This window comes from Theropithecus gelada, chromosome 1, assembly GCF_003255815.1.
Source record: "Theropithecus gelada isolate Dixy chromosome 1, Tgel_1.0, whole genome shotgun sequence".
In the NCBI taxonomy this organism is placed as follows: Eukaryota; Metazoa; Chordata; class Mammalia; order Primates; family Cercopithecidae; genus Theropithecus; species Theropithecus gelada.
Window position 1 is genome coordinate 2499911 of NC_037668.1, and position 25372 is coordinate 2525282.

General features: G+C 55.8%; 1 protein-coding gene across 5 annotated transcripts; it reads left to right on the forward strand.

Moving 5' to 3' along the window:
* Nucleotides 1–1466: 1466 nt before the first annotated feature.
* Nucleotides 1467–24786, forward strand: KCNC4 (potassium voltage-gated channel subfamily C member 4). Of its 5 annotated transcripts, none has more exons than XM_025393136.1 (4): nucleotides 1467–2928; nucleotides 13795–14731; nucleotides 16800–17003; nucleotides 22963–24786. In XM_025393136.1, exons 1-4 carry the CDS (start codon nucleotides 2260–2262, stop codon nucleotides 23049–23051), a joined length of 1899 nt encoding a protein of 632 aa, XP_025248921.1. In that variant the 5' UTR covers nucleotides 1467–2259; the 3' UTR covers nucleotides 23052–24786. The 5 variants fall into 5 exon arrangements, with proteins under 5 accessions (XP_025248921.1, XP_025248923.1, XP_025248920.1 ...); XM_025393138.1 differs by having other exon boundaries at nucleotides 23652–24786; XM_025393139.1 differs by having other exon boundaries at nucleotides 2200–2928; nucleotides 23590–23645.
* The last annotated feature ends 586 nt before the right edge of the window (nucleotides 24787–25372 follow it).

A 25372-nucleotide genomic window follows, 5' to 3' on the forward strand; every position in this document is an offset into this window, starting at 1 on the left:
GGGATTAACATGAAGATGTAAAACAGGTTCTGGACTTAACAAAAACAAATGAATCTGGAAATTGCTCTTGGGATAGGGCCAGTAAAGTCCTGTTGGTGCCTATGTTTTGGGTATGGCAGCTTCTCAATCACTTAGCAAACAGGTTCTCAGAGGCAGGAACTGTGGGAGCTATCAAGATGGAAAAAGCACAATGCCGCCTGCAGGAGCTCAGGGTTAGGGAGGGGAGAGGAGGCATATACACAGGCAAAGTCAAATTTTAATGGATGGAATAAGAGTAGAAGCAGGAGGGGGTCATGAGGCAGGACATAGGCACTTCCTATGTGGACCCCAGAGCAATGACGAGCAAAGGCTTTAACTAATGACTTTTCAGGGCTACCCACCCACCCACCCCACATCCATAACACGTTTCGCGATGAACAGAGCCAGAGCTACGGTTTCCTTCCAACTGGCACAAGAGGCGTTTCTCTGCCCAAGGCCACCCGTCCCCCATTCCATCGCGGGGGCTTTGGTGGCTGGGACAGAGGCGAAGAGCATCAAGACCATGGGCGTCTTGGGCTCCGCTGGGCCTCCGAGGCGCAGGATGCGGGGCGGGGTGCTCAGAAGGCCCCAACACGGTGCCTGGGAAAGGAGAGGACAGCCTGATCCTCGCGACAGCGTCTCTACCCTCTTTCTTCCTTGGCCTTCCATCAGCCGCAGTGAAACGGCAACAGTTCGACCAGCTTGGCGGGGAGGGGGCGACGGAGCCGGGCGGAGGTTAGAGGTCAGGGGTCGAGAGCGCTTCGGTGTCTGCGGGCTGCAGTGGGAGGAGCTGCGGGCCCGGGGGAGGCGGGGAGCAGGGCCGAGGGGGGCGGGAGGGGCTGCCGGCGGAGGCGCGCAGGGGCGGCGCGCTGGGCTGGGCGCTGGCGGCGAGGAGGTGACGCGCTTGGTTTGGGCTCGGCTCCGGGGAGGAAGACTGCGCTCGGTCGCCGGGGCCTGCAGCTAGCCGGATCGGCTCCGCGCCGCGCCCCGCCCACCCCGCCCGCGAAGGGCGCGCCTGGGCGAGGCGGGGCCCCGGAGAAAAGGCGCCACTGGAGCGTGGCGGCCGCTGCCAGCGCCGGAGGGAGACCAAGAGCCCCTAGGGCCCCAGCCCACCAGCGCCGAGACGCCCCCTCCCCTATGCCACCTCGCGCCCGCCCCCTGCCGCGCGCGAGCCAAGGCCGGCGCCCCGCCCGGAGATGGGCAGACGCGTAGATGGCGTGGCTCCCAGCGCCGCCAGATCGCAGGAACCCGGCGCCGGGGCGTTGCGCTGAGGCTCCCTCTCCGCGCGGCGCGGGAAGCCTGCAGGTGTCCTTGGCAGCTCGGCCGCCGCCCCGGGTACTCCTTCGTCAGTGCCCAGAGCCCCGCTCCCCAGAGCGGCCCCGCCCCCCAGGCGCCGCGCAGCGCTGGACGCCCCGTCTGAGGCCCCCCCGCCCCAGCTCGGCCCCCGCAGCGCTGCGCCGGGTCCGGCTCAGCTCCCAGCCGCGGACGCAGGACCCGAGGCTCGCTCCTGCGGGCGCGCTTGTTTTCCAGCTGCCGCCTCGCCCTGCGCAGCCCCCGCCCGCCTGGCCGCCGCGCTCTGCTCTGCCCCGCCTGCCTTCCTCGCCCGGCGCTGGATTTATGAATGGGGGGAAGAGGCTACATGCCGCCGCCGCCGCCTCGTGTTGACCGCAAGCAGCCCGGGCCCACGGAGCTCCGGCTGCCGTGAGAGTGTCAGCACGGCCCCGGGAGCCACTCGGAGGACTTGTTGCTGCTGCGCTGCCGCCGCTGCGGGGAAGCCGGCTGCTCCGGGGCTTGGTGCGGTCTGGGAGCCGGAGGGTGGCCCGTGTGAGTGTGAGCGCGCGCGCCCCGGACCTTCGCGGTGCGCCTGAACTGTGCGCTTCCTTGTCTTTGGTCAGGGTGACGGCGGGGGCGTGTCCCCGGCCCAGAGCGTCTGTCTGTCCCGTCCTAGCGGGGGACCGCGTGTGTGCTTGCTTCTACTTCCCCGGGTCCTCCCTCTCTCCGCCTCCCTCTCTCCGGAGCTTCCTGCCCTAACCCCAACCACCTGTGCACCAGAGAAATCCAACTCCTCCCGCTCCGCGTCCTAGGGGGGATAGGCAGGGGCAGGGCCACGCCGCAGAGGGGGCCGCCGCCGCCTCCTGCCTCTTCTTCGTCTCCTCCCCCTCCCCCGTCTGACGCTGCCTCCTCGGGAAGGGTGTTTGGAGGGCAGCGGCCGCCCCAAGCCGGAGCCCCGCAGCGCTTCTTATGATCAGCTCGGTGTGTGTCTCCTCCTACCGCGGGCGCAAGTCGGGGAACAAGCCTCCGTCCAAAACATGTCTGAAGGAGGAGATGGCCAAGGGCGAGGCGTCGGAGAAGATCATCATCAACGTGGGCGGCACGCGACATGAGACCTACCGCAGCACCCTGCGCACCCTACCGGGAACCCGCCTCGCCTGGCTGGCCGACCCCGACGGCGGGGGCCGGCCCGAGACCGATGGCGGCGGTGCGGGCGGCAGCGGCGGCGGGGGCTGCGAGTTCTTCTTCGACAGGCACCCGGGCGTCTTCGCCTACGTGCTCAACTACTACCGCACCGGCAAGCTGCACTGCCCCGCCGACGTGTGCGGGCCGCTCTTCGAAGAGGAGCTCACCTTCTGGGGCATCGACGAGACCGACGTGGAACCCTGCTGCTGGATGACCTACCGGCAGCACCGCGACGCCGAGGAGGCGCTCGACATCTTCGAGAGTCCGGACGGAGGCGGCAGCGGCGCGGGGCCCAGCGACGAGGCCGGCGACGATGAACGGGAGCTGGCCCTGCAGCGATTGGGCCCCCATGAGGGAGGCGCGGGCCACGGCGCCGGGTCTGGGGGCTGCCGCGGCTGGCAGCCCCGCATGTGGGCGCTCTTCGAGGATCCCTACTCCTCCCGGGCGGCTAGGGTGAGTGGCAGGAGCCCATGTCTCCCCATTTTGGGTCTGTAAGGGGCCGTGGTGGGTGGCGTGTAGGGGCTGGGAGGAGCAGAGACCGAGCCTGACTTACCTTACCACCGCAGATTGTTCCCGCCTTCCTCTCAACCCCCCTCCGAGGCCCGCAGGGGAATTACACACTCCCACCCTCTCCCCTGCACGCTCCATCAGGAGATTGCACACACTTGACTTACTACTTGGACCCAGTCCCAGCTGCCTGCTTTGCCGCATCCCCTCCAGTGAGTGGGGTGCCCAGCTCAGCTCCTCCACCACCTTCTTTGATCTGCACAGGCCGCCTTATCTTCAGCTGCCCTCCACTCCGCACAGGACTACGGTCCTGGAGAGCTGAAATTTGGCCTTTTGCTGGGGACAGGCAAGGTTGAGAGGAAGGAAACTAGGGTGGGTTTTGTTAGATGCTTCCATGCGATGCCACCTCATTTACATCCTCCCAGCAGCTCAGTGTGCCCACAACTATGCACTTGGAGAGAGGAGGATATAGGCTTCAGCATCTTCAGCTCAGAAGAGGCAAAGCTGAGACCACAATCCGGCCTCCTTTCCAGGTTTAGGAGAGGCCTTCTTTCTCCCAGGGAGAATGCCATGCCCCCCAGGCTTCCTGCACACCTGGGATGTCCTGGCCTCAGCTGGGGTGAGAAGACAATTAAACAGAAAGGGCCTAATGTTCTAGGCCCTGGAGGCTCCCACGGCCAGTGGCCAGCCACAGGCTTGCTGGTGATTATACCAGATTTTTGTTGCCGCTTTTCTTTCTGCTGCAGCACAAACTCTTTCCAGAAAGCCCTGGTTCAGATTACTGCTTGAAATGGGTGTATGAAGGAAGGGGGAAGCACAGGTTGATTTAGGCAAGACCTACCACCTCCTCGCCAAGTAAATCCAGTTTCCCTAACCCCTTTAGGTGGAAGGGGAAAATGGGGGAGATGCTTGCCCCATTATGCTTGGACAGCTAAAAAAAAAAAAAAAAAATCCCTGAAGGATGGCTTTAGATTCTTTAAAGAAAGAAAACTCTGGGGGCTGGTGTTGGATCTCATGATCAGCAGCCTAAAGCCTGGTTGGGGGTCTGTCTGGGAAACAGGAAAGAGCAATGTAACTTGTTGGGTCTGGGGACTGCTGCTTGCTGTGGAACCTGGTTGGTTCTTCCGGCATCCCCAATTGTCATGTTAATGAGTCTCAGAGCGCCCTCCCTTTCCTAGCACTCCTGTGCTGGACTCCGTCCTAGACATAGAAGAAGGCAGGGTAGAGAATTGGGGAACAGGCCTGCAGGGAAAAGCCAGGCTGGCATAAATGCCAGGCCAGGGCAGATACATCTTCTGCCTGGAGGAGAAGGGAGGAGGAGAGGTCTCAGGGGCCGTGGCATACTGGGCTGGGGCTGCAGGCAGCCATGAGAAGGCAGGGATCTTTCGCAGGACTGAGAACAAAGCTAGAGGCAACTGCCTGGGGTTCTTTCCTTGTAGCACTGAGACCCGCTCAGAAGGTGAGGGCACAGTGATGCCCCTGGTCTGGGTCTGCTGTGAGTTCTACGGGCTTCTTATGTAGATCACTAACCTTGCTAGTGTTAGCACTTGGCTGTCTGCATTAGGGGAGAGAGACAGGCACACATCATTCAGACTCTTTCAAAGTTGGGGGTGGGGGAGGAAAGAGAGAGATAGAGATGGGGAAAGGGGACAAACCAGGGAAGCAGGGCTGGGATGAGGTGGTTAGGGGAGCTAGGCCCTATTTCTGAGCATTCTGGGATTTCTGGGGGCTTCTCACCTACTCTTGTTCCTCTCTGGAATTCTAAGTGGCACCCCACATATCATTGAGTTTATTTTCTTCCTAACACTGCTGAATGGCCAAGCCGGGGGGCCTCTTTGAGTAAGCTCAGAGCCTGGCCTGCCCCTTGAAGTCTTCCAGGAACCCAAGGTGTGCTTCGCCCCTTTGACATGGAATCACATCAGCCCAGGCATTCCAGTTGCGGTCTTGAAGTTTATGATGGGGTAAGGTTAATTCTTTCATTTAAACATTGAGAAAACCAGGATTCAGAGACATTAAGTTTCTTGCCAAAGACATTTAACTAATAGCAGAGCCAGGAAACCACCCCTAGTTTCCAGCCTTCTGGTTGTTCATCCTGATGTGAATATCTGGATGGAGTTCTGGCCAGCGCATGTGCCAAAAGAGGACTTGCCTCCTGCTGAGGAGCCCAGGCAAAGGCAACCCTCACCTGCTCCCGGGACACACAAGTGGGAATACATAATTTTTAAAAATTAACGAATAACTGCTCATTATTGAGCACCCCAGACAGATACATTTCTGTGTATACTTTACATTAATCTCTAATCCTCCCAATAAACTTAAAACCCAGTGATTATCCCTGTTTAATGGATTGAGGCTGTGAGAAGGTAAACAGTTGCCTGAGATCACATAGCCAGATAGTGGCCAGGCTTTGAATCAAAGCCAGAGTCCCTGACTCCCAAGCCCTTGCTCTTGTGATTACAACACCTTCTTTCCACTGAACTAGGCTGTTTTTGAGGCAGAGAGCTTGTTTCTTACTCTGGCCTGAGAGGTGTCCTTCTGAGGTTCTGTAACTCCTGTGGATGGCATCAGAAAACCCAGGGGCAGATGGAGATGTCAGAAGGAAGACTTACTGTATTACCCCTCCAGGCCTGAGGGTACTGTGCCATGCGGGGAGTTCTGGGGCTGCACTTTCCCCGCTCCATTTGCCCCTGGCTAGTCACGCTGTCCGTTTCTTCCCACCCCTGTTCCCCTGGGTATGTGTGCTTCCTTCCCTCGCTCACAGCTACCTCCTTCCTAGAAGGGCCCACAGCACTGTGGGGTGGTGGGCGAAGAGGGGCAGAGGAGCAGTGCTCTGCCCTGAGGCATCCTTTCGCACACATCAACCTGGTCATTCGAGTAGTGCATTGTGACAGGAGCAAAATGATACAAATGGAAAGTGAACTGAGCTGATTATGAGAGCTTGTTGCCTAGCTACAGACCTGGCCCAAGGAGCTGTTCCGCTTAGGCAGGCTCCTGGGCTGGGATGCTCAACCCTGCTCCACTGTGCTGGGCCCATGGGCTGCTGCTGCTGTGGTTCTGTTTCTGTGGCCTGAGCTGGGAACAGGCACGAGGGGCAGACTGGTCCTGTCCCCACCTGCCTACTGCCCAGGGCAGAGTGAAGGCTCACCATGGAGACTTCACAGTCTCAGGGGGCCCAGTGGAGGTTTGGCAGCGTCCAGAGCTTTAGAAACCTGCACCTTCTTTTCTGAGAGCGGACAAGAGGCCTGAAGAATGGGGCCAGGACGCCCTTCCCCTACGCAAGTCTCCAAGGTCTCCGGGGCAGGGCTGGCTTTAGCTCAGCTATCAGCCTTATTAAGGATTACAGTTCCTCTCCTTTGGCTAAATCAGCGCATTTTTCCTGTGCTGTTTCCCTTTTGAGTAGAGGAGGGGACCCACAGGAACTCCCTGCTCCATGAAGGCAGCTCCAGCAGGGTCCTCCCCTTTGTTAAGTGTCAGTTACTATGTGGGAGGCTTGGCCTGTGCTTTCTGCTACTACTCATCTGGCCTAGGTGAGGCAGGTATTGTTAACTTCTGTATATCAGTATACAGATGAGGAAACAGGCCTGGCGAGGCTTTCTCAAGGTCGCACCGCTTGTGGTAGAAGTAGGATCCAAACCCAGGTCTCATGAATCTAAGTCCGTGCTCCTCCTGTGGCCTCTGACTCCTGCCCAGAGAGGATCTCTGGCTTCCAGAGGGTGGCTCCTCACTGGAGAGCGTCTTCCTCCACTCTGCTCTTATCTCTTCCTTTACTTCTCACTCCCTAGAATTGCTCAAGTCTAACCTCTCTTTTTTTTTTTTTTTTTTTTTTTTTTTTTACTATGCCATTCTGTTTATTTGAAATTCTACCCTAACCTCTCTTCTTACTGTGGTATTTCCATAGGAAAAATGAAGGGAGGCATGGTTAGGAGAAAAGACTGAGGGAAGCTCCCTCGCCCAGGCAGAGCATGAAACCAAGGCCTTCTAGGAAAGGAGCAGAGCTGCATTCCTGCCTGCCGCTTCTGAAGCTCCCTGGCTTCTCTGGTCTGGGCATTGCCTGGGGGACAGGTCAGTGGTCACAACAGGCTTTAGAGTGAGGGCCAGTACTCACTGATGCTGTGCCCTCTGAGCTGGGGTGAGCCAGGAACGTGAGTGCAGGAGGGCAGCACCCTGGCTTTCTGAGCTCCCCAGGAGGGCAGTGCCAGCCTGCCCTGGGCAGCCTCTCCACCTTCTTCCTGAGGAGCAGGCAGGGGCCAGGCTGAAGGCTGCAGGACTCCCTGCACACCCTGCCCTCAGGGCAACCTCCCGGTTTCCTCTTGGGTTTGTTTTCTTCTCTTGTTCTCAACAAACCAACATTTGTCTCTGAACATCTTTTCTCTGAATGCTGAGGTGTTTCTGGTTGTCACATTTGGGGTGGGGTGTGGAGTAGGGGAAGGGGAGAAAATAGACAAGCTATTTTGGAGACTTGGGGGAAGAGCAGGCAGGCAGGAACAGAGCCAGGCAGCTTGGCCTTGAGGGTAGGAGACTCTGAGCCCTTCACCCCCACCCATGGGCAGTGTCAGCCTGGGATGCTGGGCACCAGAGCTCTGTGCCACCCTTATTCCCTGTGCGTAACTGACTTGCCATGACCTCTGGCCCTGCTCCCTTCTGGAATTTTCTTCTGGCTAAGGGGTGGTCACCTGGTCTCTAGCAAGGGTCCTTATCAGGAAGTGGACCTGGCTCACCCTGGAGGGCAGCAAAGGTCCTAGGGCCCCAGTCCCTAGAGGTATTACTGGGCGTATACCCTTGTCACTTCGTCCCAGTCAGTGGGTCTGACGACCTCTTCTTCTGACAGGCTCACCAGGACCAAGAGAGAGAGCAGGCGGTCAGCTTGGCCCCAGTCATTCAGAAAACACTTACTGCACACTTACCATACATATGCCATACACACCTGGGGTTCTAGAAATCCAAAGATGAGTCAGAGGGGGTCCCCTGCTCCTGACGAAAGCCAAGTCGGGTGGAGTAAGTGGCGGTCAAGGGAAATTAGGTGACAAGAAATGGCAACAGTAATACAAGATGGATCAGGAGAGGTGCCACAGGAGTCATAAAAGAGTAAAGTTCAATAGGAAGTGAGAGGAGGAATCAATAAATCCCACCTCTATGTGGGATGAGATATAGGAGGTGTTCAGAGAGGCTTCCACAAGGAAATAGAAGTTGAGTTGGGTGGGCCTTGTAGGATACTGAATTAGCACCTTAAATAATTTTTTAAAAGAGGTACATTATAAATAAATACATAAATAAATAAAAGTTCAGTGTGGGTAGTGCTACACCACGCAGTATTAGGGAAAGGGGGAATTTTCTGGTCAGGCGACCAGCCCAAGCAGAGCTAGGACATTTTGGGGCCCAGATGGGCAATAACCAGGAATTTTGTTAGACTGAATAGTGGCTTCTTAGTTAGTGATTCGGGCTAACCTGAATTCCTTCTGGGGTAGGGACTCATCTGTTCTGGGCAACCCAGAGGCCCTGAGAGGCCCCAAGTGTGGGCTCATCGGAGGGTGAGCATAGGTAGAGGTGGGTTCTGGACACTGGGACCAGAAGGTCCCGGCTCAGCATGGGGTGGGGGCAGGGCCAGGTCCTGTTCCAGGGCCACGTCCTGTTCCTAGAGGGGACGAGGGGATGTTTCTCTACTGGGACCTGGGCCTTAGTGCGGGCCCTCAGCCAGGAACCAGGGATAGCTCCGAGATGCTTTGTTTGGCAGACCCTCTCATTTCCTGCCTCTTACCCCCAGGACTGCCCCATTGTCTTCCAGCACTACCTGGGCATGAGGATCTTGCTTCCCCGGAAGGCTCAGTCCCTCAGTCCCTCACCCCATCCCCACAGATCTTACTCTGCTAGTGTCTTTGGCTGTGTTCTCAATTTTCCTTTCTCCTACACTTCATCCTTAATATAGGTTTTTGGGCCCGAGTCTCCTTATGTTTATCTGTCCATCTGTCTCCCTGGCCCTTCTTCCCTGGGCTCTCCTCCCCTGCCCCCGCTGATTGTATTCAGTTCCCAATGATTGGTGTCTATCACCTCTCCCCTCGACCCAGCCTGTGCCAGATTCCTGGAACGCTCTAGGCTTTGTGCTGAGTTTTACAAGTATCATTCCTTTGCATCCTCAAAACAACTGTACAAAGTAAATACTACCCTCGTCCCCTCAAACATAGCAAGCAGATTGTAGCCTCAGGACCCTTGCAGTACTCATCCCTTCTGCCTCGAACTTTCTGGGTCTTCGTATGACTCACTCCCTCACTGTTCAGGGCTGTTCAGGTGTCACCTTGTCATTAAGGCCTCACCTGATCTCTCTATTGGAAACAACTCCCCTATCCTCACACCCCTTATCTTCTTTTTCTCTTTATTTTTTTCATAACACTTGGACCACCTGACATACTGTGTATTTTGCTTGTTTATTTGTTAACAGTCTGCCTCCACTAGAATGTAAGGTCCCAGGGGCAAGGGTGTTGTCTGGTACTTTCCCAAACACAATGTCTGGTACTTGGTAGGCACTCTCTTTTCCGTTTTATAAATGAAGACCTTAAGGCTTGGAGAGGTTAAGGAACTCATGGAGGTCTCATATGCAGTCAGTAGCAGAGCCCAGCTTGAACCCAGAAGTGTGTGACTTTACATTTCTAGGGACAGTCCAACGATGGGGTTGGTGGAGGAGGCTGGTAATAGTGCTGAACACCTGTGCCTTTGGAGATGGATGGGTTTTCAGCAGGACACAGCCAGCCAGTGTGTCTGAGGAGCCCAGGGGGCACAGGGAGTTGGAAGGAGAGATACTCTCCTGCTTGGGTGATGGGAGCCTGCTGTCCAGGGTGCTGAGACCCCCCTGCATCCTCCCAGCAGGAGAGGAGCTGCCCCCAGTGGAGCCAGTTCACCGGCAGTTTTCTACTTGGGAGGTTTTGACTTCCAGCAGAATCCATGCCCTTTGTGGTGGAAAGAACTAGCAGCTTCAGCCATGAAAATCAGGACAAGCCACTCCTCCCTGGGCCTCAGTTTCTTCATCTGTAAAACAGCAGAAATGGAGTTGAACTGGGTAACTTTCTCTGTCTTTTTCACTTCTAAAAAGTGAAGATTCTGTGATATTTTGGCTCCAGATTCAGCTAACCTCCAAAAGCTGCATGCAGAGGACCCTACCCCTCCTCAACTCTTATTTCCATTTTATGGTGCACTTATTGGGTGCCAGGCATTTACCATGCAGAAGCTCATTTAATCCTACCGTAACACTGTGAAGGGAGTACTAGTACTGTGCCCATTTTATATAGAGGAAACAGGTACAGAGGTTACCATTCATTTACCTGACTGAGTGGCAGGGCCAGGATGAGAAATCCTGGAAGTCTAAACCCGGGCCCAAGGCTTCTAGTATAGGGTTCCTTAGCTGTTCTCTGCCCTTAGCCTTTCAGCACAGGAGCCCATGGGAGGGAGACTCAGATCTCCACTGCCAGCTCTGTAGGATGGCAGGATGGTCCAGTGGGGAATGAATAGAAGACTCGAGGCTGAGGCTTTGGCCTCTAAGCAGGGTGGTGTTGCTGCAACCACCTCTTCTTCCCTTGGCCCTGTTTTGTGCTAGGAAGCCCTAGTCAAGGGAGCTGTGTATCTCTGCCTCCAGAGGGGAAGGCCTGGGGAAAAGCACCATTTGCAAGCAGGGTCAACCACTTATGGAATAATTCAGTTTGGGGAGCAACTTAGGTCAGAAAGGAATAATTTGGGCCCTGAAGGGGAACCTGTAACCTCAGGGCCCACCTGGAGCAATGTGCCACAGTTCAGGCCGCATCTCTGTCTCCTTGGGGAGGGAGGGCTTCTTGGGGCCTGCTGAGTGCCTGCTGCCCCAGCCCTGGAGAGGCCACAGTGGAGACTGAGGCCCCACTAAGGTTTCAACAAAGGAGGAGGGGATTATACCCACTTGCTTCGTCAGAGGCGCCAATTGGAAAGAGCTTTGAGCTGAGAGTCAGGAGACTTGGCCTCAGTGTGATCCTGAGCAAATCATCTGCCCTTTCTTGTGCCTCTATTTCACTTAAAAAATGGGCACACATGACCACGCTTTAGCTCCCCTCCTCTTCTCAGGGTGGAAGTGAGGGGTAGCAGTTAATAATAGATGGAACAGTTCTGTATTTTGAAAAAAAGTAAAGGTGAGCGGGTAGACAGGAATCCAGAGGGTAGTTCCCTAATCCAGGATGTGGCTGGTACCCACGGGGCCTGAAGGACTCTCTTGCCTGCTGCAGAATGAGCCCGTGGTGGTGGCAGGTGAGGAGGGCAGTGAGGCAGGCTCGCTGGCCCTGCTATGAGAGGATGGCCAGGGCCACGCCGTCCTCCCTCCCTCCCTCTGCTCACCCTCTTGGCAGCTCTTCCTGAACTTGTTTTTCCAAGTCACTAATTAACTTTACGCTCAGTCTCCCAGGTGGGCCTACTCTCCTGGCTAACTTTTCCTCAGAGAGCCAGCTTCTGCTTCCCATGGTTCCTGGCAGAATTGGGATATGCTGTCCCTGTCCCTTACCTCAACCACTCTGTTTTTCAGGGGAGAGGGTGGTGCCAGGACTGGATTCCCGGCATGACCAAGGCCATGGACAGGCACTTTTGCCAGCCCACCTATGGATGGCCATGGAGAGCCCACAGGCTGGAGCCGTTTACTTAATGCCCACATCAGCCTGTATTGACTTGGCAGCCCCTTTCTCAGAGGAGGAAGAATAAGGCCAGAAAAGGAACTTAAACTTACCTTTACTGGGGAGAAGCAAGCAGGAAAAACTCCAGTAATGTTGTAAAATAGGGAAAGTGGGTCTGTGTAATTGTTACTACACACGCATTTCATCTCCATTCATCCCCTGGGCCCAGCCTTCTCCTTCCATGCTGTTTCTGATCAACCCATCCAAGTTAAAGTGTAAATGAGGTACATTGAAGTGGGTGATGGGGGATCTGTCCTAAGCCCGAGACACACATTCCCACGGGTGAAATAGCAGTCATCAGGGAACTAACTGGGAACAGGATCAGTGATTCAGAGATGGCTTTCCCAGGCCTGTGAACTGACCCTGCCTGGGAGGTGGTGAAAACATTGTGGTATGAAGAAAAGGTACAGCCTTTGAAGTTAAATAGTTCTGAGTTCAAATCTGGTTTTTGCCCCTTCCAGACTGTGTGACCTTAAGCACGTATGTAACCTCTCTGGTGATCAGTTCATCCTGCATAAAATGGGATGATGAGGCTTGCGTTACAGGGTCGTAGGGAGGACTGAAGGCGATTGAAGCATATACAGAGTGCTTAACAGTACCAGGCATGGAAGAGACAGCTGAGGACTGTTCATTCCCAGATCTCCCCCCTCAAACTTTCTCCTGCTCCAGAAGCCCTGGAGGTGCTGCTTGCTTCATTTTCCCAGGTCCCCTTGTATTCTTCATTGGTGTTTTGCAGTACTAAGAACAAGGTATGCCTTCCCCATCCCAGTGCAGACTCCCAGGGCGGAAAACCTCTCTGAGGCCTCACTGGATAGGGGATGGGCACATGCCAGTGCCTGCCCACGCAGCCAGGTGGAAATCAGGGTGGGTCAGACAGGCTTGGGGATTACCAAATGGTACCATGAGCCCATAGACCTCCCTTACCCACCTATTTAGGCACAGCCATATCTGGTCAAGGAGGAAGCCCAGTCCAGCCATCATGCAGGATAGGCGGCAGCAGGAGGCATGAGACTGGACGCCATCAGTGGGCATCCTGACAGTGGTGGATGGCACGGCATGAATAACACATGAAGGCTCCATAATTGGTGTTATTACACATGCATTTCATCTCCATTCATAATGATTGGACACTTAAACCCAGCCGCCGTTCCTCTGCCGAGTGCTGCTGTCATCCTTCTAGCTGAGATCCCAGCAGCTGTCGGGATTAGCCCCTGCCACTCTGATGCTGATGGGTGTGATTCCTTTTTCTTTGGAGCTCAGAGTTCCAGGAAATGTCAGTTTGTAGGAAGGAGTGAGACTAGTTCTTGCGACCAGACCACCCTCTCCACTGCCATGGTGCATGTTGTCTGCCTTCAGGGACTTCCTCACCATCTAGGCAGTCAGAGGGGACATCCTAAGGTGAGAGGCAGAAGAAGAGACTATGGCTAATAGGCTTAGCCAGCAGAAAGTGGTCCAGGGTCATTCCTTGCAGCATCCTGCCTCTGAGCATCCCTTCATACAGTGGACCTCAAACTAGTGTGCATTAGGATTACTTAGAAGGTTTGTTAAAACATTGCTGCATCCTACCCTCGGCATTTCTCACTCAGTAGCTTTAGGTAAAGTTTGAAATTTGCGTTTCTAACCAAAGGACCAGAGACCTAATGCTTCTGGTCCAGGACCATACTTTGAGGACCATTGCCTTAAAGCCCAGTTACTGCAACTGTGGTGCATGGACAAAGAGCCTCACCTGGGTGCTTGTTACAAATGCAAAATCACAGGACCTGCCCCAAGCCTCTGGATCAGGAGTGCATTGTAACAAGATTCCTGTTGCAGCTTGACAAGCCTTAAAATGCATATGGGTCAGAGGTGGGCAAAGCTATCGAAGGCAGGTCTGGCAGCTGCAGATCCCTGACCAGTTGCTTCCGTCCAAGAGCAGCTTCGGTCTTCTGTAACAAAGATTGGGAATCATTGCCTGAGAGCCCCCAAGCATATGGATAAAGACCCTCTGAGGAGGGACTTCCAGCCTTGTCTCCACATGTTAATCCCACCTCTCACCCTGGAATGCCCTTTCTGGTAACCTTCATGCAGAAGTCCATGTCCCCAGCTGGGCCCATCCATCCCTATCTGACAGCTGCCCCCTGCTCTCCTCCCCTGCCCATAGGTAGTGGCCTTTGCCTCTCTCTTCTTCATCCTGGTCTCCATCACCACTTTCTGCCTGGAGACACATGAGGCCTTTAATATCGACCGCAATGTGACAGAGATCCTCCGCGTGGGGAACATCACCAGCGTGCACTTCCGGCGGGAGGTAGAGACAGAGCCCATCCTGACCTACATCGAGGGTGTATGCGTGCTGTGGTTCACGTTGGAGTTCCTGGTGCGCATCGTGTGCTGCCCCGACACGCTGGACTTCGTCAAGAATCTGCTCAACATCATCGACTTTGTGGCCATCCTGCCCTTCTACCTGGAGGTGGGGCTGAGCGGCCTGTCATCCAAGGCAGCCCGAGACGTGCTGGGCTTCCTGCGCGTGGTGCGCTTTGTGCGCATCCTGCGTATCTTCAAGCTCACACGCCACTTCGTGGGGCTGCGCGTGCTGGGCCACACGCTGAGGGCCAGCACCAATGAGTTCCTGCTGCTTATCATCTTCCTGGCCCTGGGCGTGCTCATCTTTGCCACCATGATCTACTATGCTGAGCGCATCGGGGCCAGGCCCTCCGACCCTCGGGGTAATGACCACACCGACTTCAAGAACATCCCCATTGGCTTCTGGTGGGCTGTGGTCACCATGACAACACTGGGCTATGGAGACATGTACCCCAAGACGTGGTCAGGCATGCTGGTAGGGGCACTGTGTGCGCTGGCTGGCGTGCTTACCATCGCCATGCCAGTGCCTGTCATCGTCAACAACTTTGGCATGTACTACTCCCTGGCCATGGCCAAGCAGAAGCTGCCCAAGAAGCGGAAGAAGCACGTGCCACGGCCGGCCCAGCTGGAGTCGCCCATGTACTGCAAGTCTGAGGAGACCTCCCCCCGGGACAGCACCTACAGTGATACCAGCCCCCCTGCCCGGGAAGAGGGTATGATCGAGAGGAAACGGGCAGGTGAGATTAGGGGTTGGGAAGGAAAATCCCTTTTCCCCCAGTGGCCTAGGGAGTTTCCAAATGAACCTCGGCCCTTGGGATTTGGGCATGTGTTTTGTGTGGGGCTTCCGTAAGCATAAGAGGTGCCTTTATGAGGGCAGGGTGTTGAGGCCGAATTTCTCTATCCTCTGGCTGGGTCTCTAATAGCTTCCCAAACATCGGATGTTTGGACTGAGTATTCCACCCAGGGTAGGGTGTGATGAGCAGTACATGGGGCTGTATATTAGACGCCCTGGTTTTAAATCCAGTCTTGGCCACTGTGCCGTGTGCCCTGAGGCCAGTCACCCCCCCTCTCTAGGCACCTGTAAAATGGGAATAATATCATAGCCTACCCTCAAGATTTTGAGAGACCCGAATGAATGACAGATATGAAAGTACTTTGAGAAGTTAAAACCACTTTACAAATGTCAGGCACTGTCAATATTAGCCAATGAGCAGGGCAGCTGTTCTTCCAAGGTACGTCAACACATGAATCACTTCTTTGCAAACGTTCGAGTCTGGTATCTTGGCCTAATAAATGTGATAACGTAATAGCAGTGGGAGGCTGCCTTCTGTTCAGCACAAGCTAGATTGAGTCCTGGGCTCAGGGTTTGACATGGGGTGGAAAGGAACTGAGGAAGGAGTGGCCCAGACAGTGTTGGGAAGGGGAGGAACATGGAATAAACTAATACCTGTGCCCTGGAAGGGGAGAGCCTGGGCATCTGAATCCTGTCCCTCAAGGATGGGAAAGGCCATCCCAAGAAAGCTCATCTCCATCCCTGAATCAGGAGTTGGGGAATGGAAAACAGCTTAATCCCCAACAACACGGATTTAGGTTGGAGAGAGGGAAAAGCATCCTGACTGTTATGTGTAGGCTGGGCTCCTGGGAAAGGTATGGAATTCCTGGTATGGGGAGCTGGACTGGAGCCAGGAGACTAAGGGTAAGCTCTGGGGCAAAGTGGGACTGACCCTGCAGGAGAGGCGCCTAGCTTGGGACACTCACCTGTGGCCTTTGGCATGTGCCTATCATACATGCCCGGGTCCACTTACTCCCTGGGGTCATGTCAGGGGCCTGGGTCTTCCAAAGGCCTTGATAGAATAGCACCCATCAGGCTTCCCATTTCTCCTCCACCAAAGTGGCACTGCTTCCTAATTTGTGAATATTAATCTCCCGGGGAATTTCAGCTGCACTCTGAGGCCCATTCAGCGCATAAAGAGAATCCCAGTATTAAAATGTAGAAGTCCTTAAGTCAGCTCCTCAAGGTACACTTAACTGTGGCCCTGTCAGCCTTGCACTTAGCCTAACCCTGACAGCAGCCACAGTAAGGGCATGCCTGGCCAATGGCAGGGCCACTGTCTTCAGATAGAGTAGCACCGCCTTCTCCAGATCCAAGGGCCCAGCTTCACCTGTGCTACTGCCTGACAGAGGCAAGGGGTGGGGACTAAGCCCACAGCACTTGGGAGCTGCGTCGGAGCTTTTCCCATGGTATCCTCCTCAAAGGTCAGCCCTAATTGCAGAGGGCTCTAGGCCTTTTGGGCACAGGACTCTGGCCTAGATGCCCAGTGAACAAGAATGACTGTCATCCAGGGAGAAAGCATGGATACTACTTTATAGGTTTAACCCTTGTCATGCCACCCCTCACCCCTAGCAAGCCAGGTATTCTCCAAGGGAATGCAAACTCATCCAAGAGTCAGCCTGAGCCAGACCCAAGGAGGAAGTAGAGTCTGTGGCCTGCTTTGGGCTGATCTCCTGGGGCAGCCGTCAGCAGGCAGATTTGAGGAGTCGCTGCTGTAGGGCCTCTGCGCTGTGGCTTCATCCCCGAGGAGAGACCCTAGGCTGAGGCTGGGAGGGAAGTCATTTTACACCAAGTGCAGCATCTTGCCTTTTGCCTTCTGCTCCTTGGCTCTGACAACACTGCCTCCCAGGTAGATGCTAGGCCCCTCCTGAGGTTGAGGAAGTAACAACTCTGGGTCTGGGAGACCCCAGATGACTCATGAGCAAGGCCTGGGTGGCCCCTCACGCAGCCTCCTTTCTGTGTGCCCCCTTCAGACTCTAAGCAGAATGGCGATGCCAACGCAGTGCTGTCCGATGAGGAGGGAGCTGGCCTCACCCAACCCCTGGCCTCCTCCCCCACCCCTGAGGAACGCCGGGCCCTGCGACGCTCCACCACTCGAGACAGAAACAAGAAGGCAGCTGCCTGCTTCCTGCTCAGCGCTGGGGACTATGCCTGCGCCGATGGTAGTGTCCGGAAAGGTATGGCTTCCCAAGCTGCACAGGGGGGGAGCCCCCACAGAGCTGAGTCTCCCGAGTCCCCCCCCAAGAGCTTGAGGTCCCCCCCTCCCCTGAGACCATGACCGCCATCTCCTCTGCCTTGGACGCACTCTCGCTTTTAGAATGGGTACCTGATCTCCCAGTCCCTGGATTAGAAAGGCCTCCTTCATCTCAAAGGGCACACGGCTCCCGTCCAGCTGCCCATGGGAAAGAGCAGCGCTAGAGGGTTGAGGGCACGCAAGGCCAGGGTCCCCGCCCGATGCTTCCATTGCATCTCTTTCTACCTCTCGTTCCCACTGCTGCCTTCAGGCCCCATTCCACAGGGTCACTGCCAGCCTCTCCCTAGGCCTCCCTTAAACACAGCTAAACCTTCCCAAGTAGGTCACCCCTTGAGGTACCAGCAATGTTCAGGAGTCAGGGAGCCCCACACATCCTTCCATGCTGTGCCAGGGGTCCTGGAGCACAGGATGGGTAGACTTCCATCTGCAAGCACCTAGGGGGTGACTGTCCTCTTGAGGCAGTGCCAGAGATGACCAGGGGGTGGGGTAGGTGGGCAGGAAGAGTGGGTCCCATCTGAGGAATGTTCTCAGTATTTGGAGAGGTAGAAGGAGCAGTCCATCCTCTGCTTGTCAGAAAAGGCTGAAATTCCATCCCCAGGCCCTAAGCCTGCAGCAAGGCAAGGGCAGAGGTTAGGCTGTGGAGCTAGGGATTCCTGGCCTCGGAAAGAGGCTAGGAATGACCAAAGATTGTGGAGGGCCCGTGGTGGCTAAGAACCAGGGGTCTTAGGACCAGGCCCTCCTACCCAGTTTTCGATCACTTATTCGTCTCCCTTGCCCTGTCCCTGTTACCTAACCTCCCTCAACGTTCTGCCTATTGCTAGAGTAAACCCTGACTCCCTCCAAAACAGAGCTCTTGCCCAGGTTCTCCGCCACTTCTTAACCAGCTGGATTTCCCATCCCCCACTTCCTTCTGTCCCCAAACTCCAGACCCAAACTAGGTTGAGCGAGGAAGGGGCAGTGGCAGCTACAGGAATAGCCTGTGATGCCTCTGTCCCTCTGAAGATGTCCCGTGGCCTGCCAGCCCATGCAGGCTCTGTGGGCACCTTCTAGTTTCTTTCTCAGCCCTTTCAGTACCACTGTTCCCATGGAAGCCCCAGGCCACCCTGAGTCTAACCAGCCCCTGAAAGGTGTGTGTCCAGCTGTGCTGGGCATGTATTCTGTGGACTGGCAGAAACAGGAATCGCGATCTGGTGCCTAGAAGGAGGTGGTCCAGCAACCCCAACAAAAGGCTGCAGATGGAGGGTGCTCAGACCTCTACCCTCGCCTGTGTTCCTTTGTTCACCCCTGTGTCCTATCCTGGGGCTCTGGATTTGGCCTTCTCTCTTGCCTACCATCCCAAACAGGCAGTGGGTTCCACTGTGCCCTGTTCAGGCCCAAAGCCTTGCTCTGGCTGGACCATGCTGAGCGGACAATCTGGAACGAGCGGTCACTGTGTAGGACTTGAGCACACAGAGCTGAGTGCCACACACACCTGCTTTCCTCTCTGGGCTGTGAGGGGCTCAGTGGAAATAGGTGTGGAAGAGGCCATGAGGGTACCAGTCAGGAGGGACCACGAGGTGCTGGGAGTGGACTGCACCTGGGGAAGGAGTTTCATGTGCACGTGCATGGGGCAGGGGAGCCAGCATCCCACCGTCCAATATCCCTGGGGTTCCTGTGGGGCCTGGCTGCTCTATTTTCAAGATGCCTCCACACTGCTTCTTGGCAACAAGCATGTAGCTCAGCCAATTAGAGTGACCTTCGAGAGGAACAGGTGGGTTGCTGGGAAACAGGCCCTGCTAAGCAAGCGTGGCAGTTAACATCGCCAAACTCCCAATGTGCACTCGGCAACTTTCCCCACACTGTACCGTGCCGCACTTCTGCACACTCAGGTTACGCTTAAGACCAGGAGTGAGTGGGCCTGGACCTCCTCCACACAGGCCCATGTGTCAGAGTGTCAGTTCCCTGGGAGGATGGTGGTAGGTGCTAATTATAATTAGGGCTTCTTAGAGTCAAGAAGGCTGATGCTGGAGGCTGTGGGGTGTTTGTCTAGCTGGACTATCAAGGAGCTAGTGGGGAGCTTAACTGGGGGCAGGACAGGACAAAAGTCAGCTGGGTGTGGGCCTCTGGAGTCTGTCCTCAGGAGTCCAGGAGACCTAGAGGCCAGGGAGAGTCAAGGAGGGCCAGGCCCCTCCACCCCAGCCCAGGGCCACCTGCCCTGCAGTGTCTCCTGGAGCATGGACCCTGAGGAGCTGCGTCCACTGACCCATGTGCCTTTTCTTCACCAAGGCTGTGGAAAGTCCCAGAGTCTAAACAACATAGCTGGAGCGGCTGGAACCAGCCTGGGGCTGTCTCCACTGGCATCAACGATACAGCTCGCCCTACCCTCTGAGAAAGTTCCTGCTCACCCCCTTCCACCCCCTCACCGGCCCACCCCCTGGTCACTCTGCCCCTTAGCTGCACCTTCACCTCTGGGCACATGCGCACAAACAGGTGCCCTTCCATGCCCTCAGCGCTGACTCCCCAGGGCCCACAGGGGCAGCAGGAGGGAGCAGTCAGGACAGAGGAGAACTTAGGCCCTGAGCCTCTCCTCCATAGCTTTCAGCTTCCCGAAAGGTTCAGCTCTGGAACCGGAGAGCAAAGGGGAGAGCGATCCCAGAGCTTCTCCCCGTATTGGACTCTTCCTGGGCTGTAGGTGCACACCCCGGACCTGCCTCTCAGCCTTGCCTCCCTCTTGGGGTCCCACCAGGGCCAGTCTCAGCCACCAGGCGTGTATGTGTGCACAGTGGCCTGGGGCCAGTCGGCCTTGCTGAGCAGTCAGGCCTATGTTAATATTTTTAATCACTGTGAATGTATTTCCATTCCTCATAGCCTTTAACCAGTAGCCAAACAGCCTATCTGTCTGTCTGTCTGTCCACCCCACACCCAGACCAGCAAGGAACAAGGCTGTCATGTGGGGCATCTCTGCTGGTGTAAAGGTGCTTTGACTCCTTGGAAGGGCAGTGCCTATGAGCAGTGCTGCCCTGGGAGAAGAGGCCTGACGGTTTCTATCTCCGGCTTGGGGCACAGGTGGCGGTCCCTAGCGTTGTAGCCTCAGGCTTGGTGGAGGCCGTGGGCGGGCTGCCTAGGCGAGGGAGGCCCTTCCCTCAGGAAGCCTCTGCCCAGATTCAGTGGTGACTCCCACTGGCAGCACCTGGTGTCCCTTCTGCACCCCGAGCTGCGGCATCGCTCCCCACGTTGCTTCCCCTGCTTCTGCGACAGTTTTTCTTCTCTCTCCCTCGAACTCCCAGCCCTGCCTCTGAGTCACCTGCCGTTCCCACCCAGCCTCTGCGCTCCGTATTCCTGCCAGAACCGGAGACTCATCTAATTTCTATAATTAAGTGTATTCATTTACCTAACGAGCCCAGGAGCACAACAGGTTTGTGAGTCACTGGGTGAGCAGGGGTACACCTTGCGCAGGGGCAGCTGAGGGGAAGTGTGGGGACAGAGGCCATCTTGCCCCCACCTGCTCCTGCCACTCCCAGCCTGAGGAACAAGGTTGCCTCAGCCAAGACGTTTCCTGTTTCACCTGATGGGAATTAGACCTGACAGCAGAGCCGTGCGCCTGGCAATTTTTAGAGTCAGATTATGCAACTTTGCGGAGAGAATGACTAAGTAAGGTCCAGATCGGCTCCTTCCATGGTCGGCAAAGATAGGATGGCAGGGCAGCATCAGGGCTGGGCAGAGACAGAGCAGATTATTGCATGGGGTTGGGGGTGTTGGGTAAAGCCTGTGCCGGGAGTGTCCCCATCTCGGCACCTCCCTCAGTCTTGGGCAGACACAGAAATGTCCTTCTGGAAAGGTCTGTTCAGAGTGGGTGCTAGGATTACCCCTACCCTGCAGTGGTTTGTGGGGCCTGCCTCCCACTTGCTCTGAGAATGAAGTGACCTGACTCCTAAGAGTTGAGAAGAGGGGATGTGGGGGCCTCCATGCAACTGCCCTTCAGGAGGGAGCAGGCCCTTGAAGTGACAGGGATGGGGAAGCCTGTGGAACAGGATGGAGATGCGAGGGCCACTCCCCCAACAGTGACAGGGCTCTCTGGCACAGAGGGCCTGGACTCTGACAGGGACATCACAAGCCGGGTATGCAGGTTAGCAGGGATGCCACTGCTATTTTCTCCTCTGACTTGCCTTTCTGATTCAGGGAACCGAGGCCGCTATTTCTGTGGCAGCCCTCAAGTTGTCAGGAGCCCAAGTTTCCACGGCACCCACCGCCTCCTTCCCTCTCTTCCCTCCCACAGGGCTGGGCCTGTTCATGGCACCCCTATGGTGGGCACAGATGTCCCTGGGCGACAAGATGCAGCAGTGCCAGGCTGGAGCCCTAATGCCTCGGGGAGCTGGCTCCCACACATCCCTCCTGGCTCTCTGGCTTCATCTGGGAGAGATAGAACCTAGATAGCAGGCGGACTGAGTAGACTGTCTGTCCTTATTACCTCTTAGCACCTCTGGGCCTGCCCAGGGCCCTGGGAAAGGGCAGGGTGAGCCCAGGAATTTGCAGAACCCCTGCATACCAGGCACTGCCGCAGGAAGTGGCTGCCTGCACAGGCGTCAGGCTTACCCAGGCCTTGGGCCTCCCTCCTTGGGAGAAGGCTCTCTCCCACCCACCACCTGAGAGTAGAGTTTGTTTTCCTTGGACTAGACTTGGACCTGCACCCACTACTTTGCTGTCAGACACTTTTCCCCTGCAGCTGGAGCTCAGCCCCTTCCCACAGAACTGGGAGGCAGTCTGGGTAGGAGTTCACAACCTCACCTTCCAGTCTGTAGCAGGGCCACTGGCAACCTAGAGGCCAATTTTCAGGGCTGCTGAGAGGTAGAACCAGAGGGGAGAGCACTGCAACCTAGTGGCTGGCTGACAGGAGCCAGAGGGGAGGCCATGGTCTGGCCGCAGGGCCTAGGCTGCCCTTTCCCAGAGCTTCCTGGGAGAGGAGGGCCTGCTCTGCTCTGGCCAGCGCCACCCTCTGAAATCCCTGCCCCACCCCTGGTGGGTCAAATAGGTAAGAATCCAGGACGAGATTCCTAGGAAGACCCTTCCCCAACTCTCAGAGGTCCCTGAGGATGGAGAGTCCATGGAAGCCAGTGGAAAAGCAATCTAAGGCCTTTATCTCAGTATGGGCTGCTCTGCTCCCTGGCTTCTGGGACACTTGACAGCCTTGCTGTGACTCCTTCTGTCTCATACAGTGCCCATCCAAGTCCCCTCAGTAACCCAGGCATTCTCACCAGTGCATCTTAGGGCCTAATTGCCTGCAGGGAGCCCAGAGGCACTGCCCTGTCCCCTAGTGAGTGGGGATCAGTGGCAGGTGTTGCTTAAGTTATGCAGACGGGAGTCCAGGGCAAGACCACAGCTCTGTCTGCATGTCCTCAGAAGTGGGGCTCTGAAGAACCCTGAGCTCCTCTGATTTCAAGGATAGCACTCAGAGGCCCAGAACACTCGTAGCCAAAGGGGCAGTGTTTAAGGAGGTGGCTGGGGCATACAGTCTTAAGAAGATGGAAACAGCATCACCCCAAGATGAGGACACCACTTCCCTAGAAAGGTGATAGAGGCACCCCAAAGCCCAGGATGGAAACTGTGAGGTCTGGATGCCACATCTGTACTCTGCCTTAACAGGAGGCCTAGCCCTAGACCTCAGACCCAAGAGCTACAGGGGTTGTCCCAGCAGGTCTGGAACTCCCACCTCCACTATTGACCCAGATCTGCAGCTGGGACAGCGGTACTCCTACCTGCCCTACCTGTGCTCCCACCGGTAAGGTAGGGGAAGGAAAGACCCAGGTCATAGACATCCCAGGCTGAGGATGGGATCCCAAAAGGGCTCTCTGAGGGGTCGGGTTTCTCAATAAGGTACTATTTCCTGACCTTCTCTCCTGAGACAGGCACATTCGTCCTCCGTGACCTTCCCCTTCAGCATTCACCTGAGGCTGCATGCCCTCCAACTGCTGGGACTCTGTTCCTGCCACATTGAGGAAGGGGGCTGGGCACGACATGGCATCATACTCAGGAGCCTTCTTCACCAGCTCCTTGGGACAATGGAATATCCCAGGGTGGTGACAGCAGATGGAGCTACTTGGGGGAGAGCTCGAGTTGGTCAGGCAGCAGCTGGGTTGATGGCCTGTGAGCCACAGGCCACATCAGGAACTTTCCTCACTGCCTCCATGCAAGGCTGCAGAGCTATGGTCCCTTTCTCCACTGCACTGGAGCTTTGAAGACCTAAGAGGCTAGTGGTTCCTGGAGCTAGTGGTTACCTGAACAGATATGGCGATGAGCTACAACATCACCTGAGTCACCAGAGTTGGGTTGGCAGAGGGGTGAAGGGCTCACCCCATTCCCTGACCCATCCATGCTCTTCCTGGCCTTTTAGCCCTGGGTTCCTCATGCCTTCCAGCTCTGCTCCTGGCCTGCTCCTCAGCCCACACCCTGTGGGTCAGCAGCTGACTTCCTTCTAACATCTCATTCTTTGTTTCTCCCTTACTTTTGCTGAACTCCCTGTCCCCCCAACCCAGAAGGCAATGTTGAGCCGAAAGCGTGCGTCCCAGTGTCTCACACCTGTGCTCTTTAAACACAGAGACCTGCCAAGACGCCCTCTCATCCAACTATGCCCAGGCTGAAGTCCTCACCCTCTCTTAAAGCGGCACCAACGTGAGAGAGACAGGCAGACAGACAGAAAGCCAGAGGCTTAGGGAAACTCTGGAACCCAGACAAGAATCTTTTCGCTGGGAAAGACTCAGATATCCTTGTTTGCACAGGACTGGTGGAAAACCTCCCATGCGACCCTCGGGGCCCAGAGCTATCTGGGTCTGATGTTCTGTTCTACTGTACATTGAAGAGATATATATGCACATATAGTATTTATATTCATACATACTATACTCTTGTGTGTAGTGCACGTGCTATTGGTGGTTTGTCTTCTTTGTTAGGCTTTGTCTCCCTAAGCCCTTGCCCCATCCAGAGTTTCCCATCCCCTTCACTGATTTCTGTTGTTTCTGCTGACTGTGTGGGTGGAAGGTCCCAAGAAAAGTGCATCTGGGAATTGCCAGTCCAGCTGGGTGGTCCCAGGCTCCTGTCTTAGGGGTGTTTCCCCTGTCAGCAAGTAACCTGGTGAAGTCTATTGAAGGACAGACTGCCCCCCATGGTCACTGCTTCACTAGCCCCACCCCACCCCAGATTGGGGTTCTACCTCCCACCCCACACCCTCGTTGTGGGGGGACTTCCAGGGGGCTCCTCTGCAGCCTCCTCCACTCCTTCCTCCACCCCATCTATGTCCTTGACTTAGGGGGGCATTTTGTCTTTTTTATTTTTGATTTTGTTCTGTCTCTTTCGTCTGTTTGTTGTCAAAGATGCTGCTGGGCAGATGGGCAGGGAAGGGATCTGTCTGCCCATCTGTCCCAGGGGGTCTGAGAAGGGAAGCCTTGGGCGAGAGGAAACCAGTTGCAATACTGTACTTCCTGGCCAGTGGCCAGAGGATGCGTGCAATAGCAGAGGCCAGGTGAACCCTTCAGCCTTGGCCTCTGCCCCTCCCTTGGCCCTCCCTCCCTGCTCCTCCCTGGTGTTGGTCAGTCCTTTTCTAAAGCTGTCCTCTCGTGTGTGTCTGGGGCATGCTCAGGCTGGGCCCTGTGTCCTGTCTGCATGCCTCCAACTGTCATGCTGTGCTCGAGCCCCAATAAAGACATCTGGAGCATCCTGCTGCTCCTGCTGTGTGAGCACCTGCCTCTGCCTCTCCTTTCTGGCTCTGTGTCTATCGGGACCTCCTGGGGCTCTCACCCCTGACACCTGAGGAGTGCACACACTCGGCATAACCCCACTCCAGCAGGAATCGTCAGTGCAGCCTGACCCCTGCATTTTACAGGGAGAGACTAGTGCTCAGAGAGGACAAGTCATCAGCCCACAGCCACACAAAGAGGACTAACCCAGGACCCCGAGTCCCAGACAGTGTTCTAATCTCCACTGCTGTCCCTAAACCCCTGCCATAACATGGAAGAAAAGACTGTTTTTTGTTTAAGGAATTCCACTGTATTCCGTTTGTGCAGTGGGCCTCCCCTCCTCCCTGCAATTGTACCAGTTCTAAATGGGCCAAGGCTCTGGGGATGCCAAAGTTATTGACTGGATGGCTGATGAACTGAGGCCAACTAGAGACTGGTGGCACAACTGGAGACCACTTACAGATGGAGAGTGAACACATCCTGGGCCTAGATAGGACAGGGAGATGGCAAGTGATGGTCAGATGTGGCCCTTGGCTCTCACTGTTGTTACCCCTCTCACATTCATATAGGGGCACACGCAGGGCCA

What these genes read in the sequence shown, in the direction of transcription:
- KCNC4 (XM_025393135.1), top strand. Translation starts at nt 2,260, where the DNA reads ATGATCAGCTCGGTGTGTGTCTCCTCCTACCGCGGGCGCAAGTCGGGG. An exon ending in ACTCCTCCCGGGCGGCTAGG is followed by an intron (nt 2,929 to 13,794) that starts GTGAGTGGCAGG and finishes CCCTGCCCATAG; the next exon opens with GTAGTGGCCTTTGCCTCTCT. An exon ending in GATCGAGAGGAAACGGGCAG is followed by an intron (nt 14,732 to 16,799) that starts GTGAGATTAGGG and finishes TGCCCCCTTCAG; the next exon opens with ACTCTAAGCAGAATGGCGAT.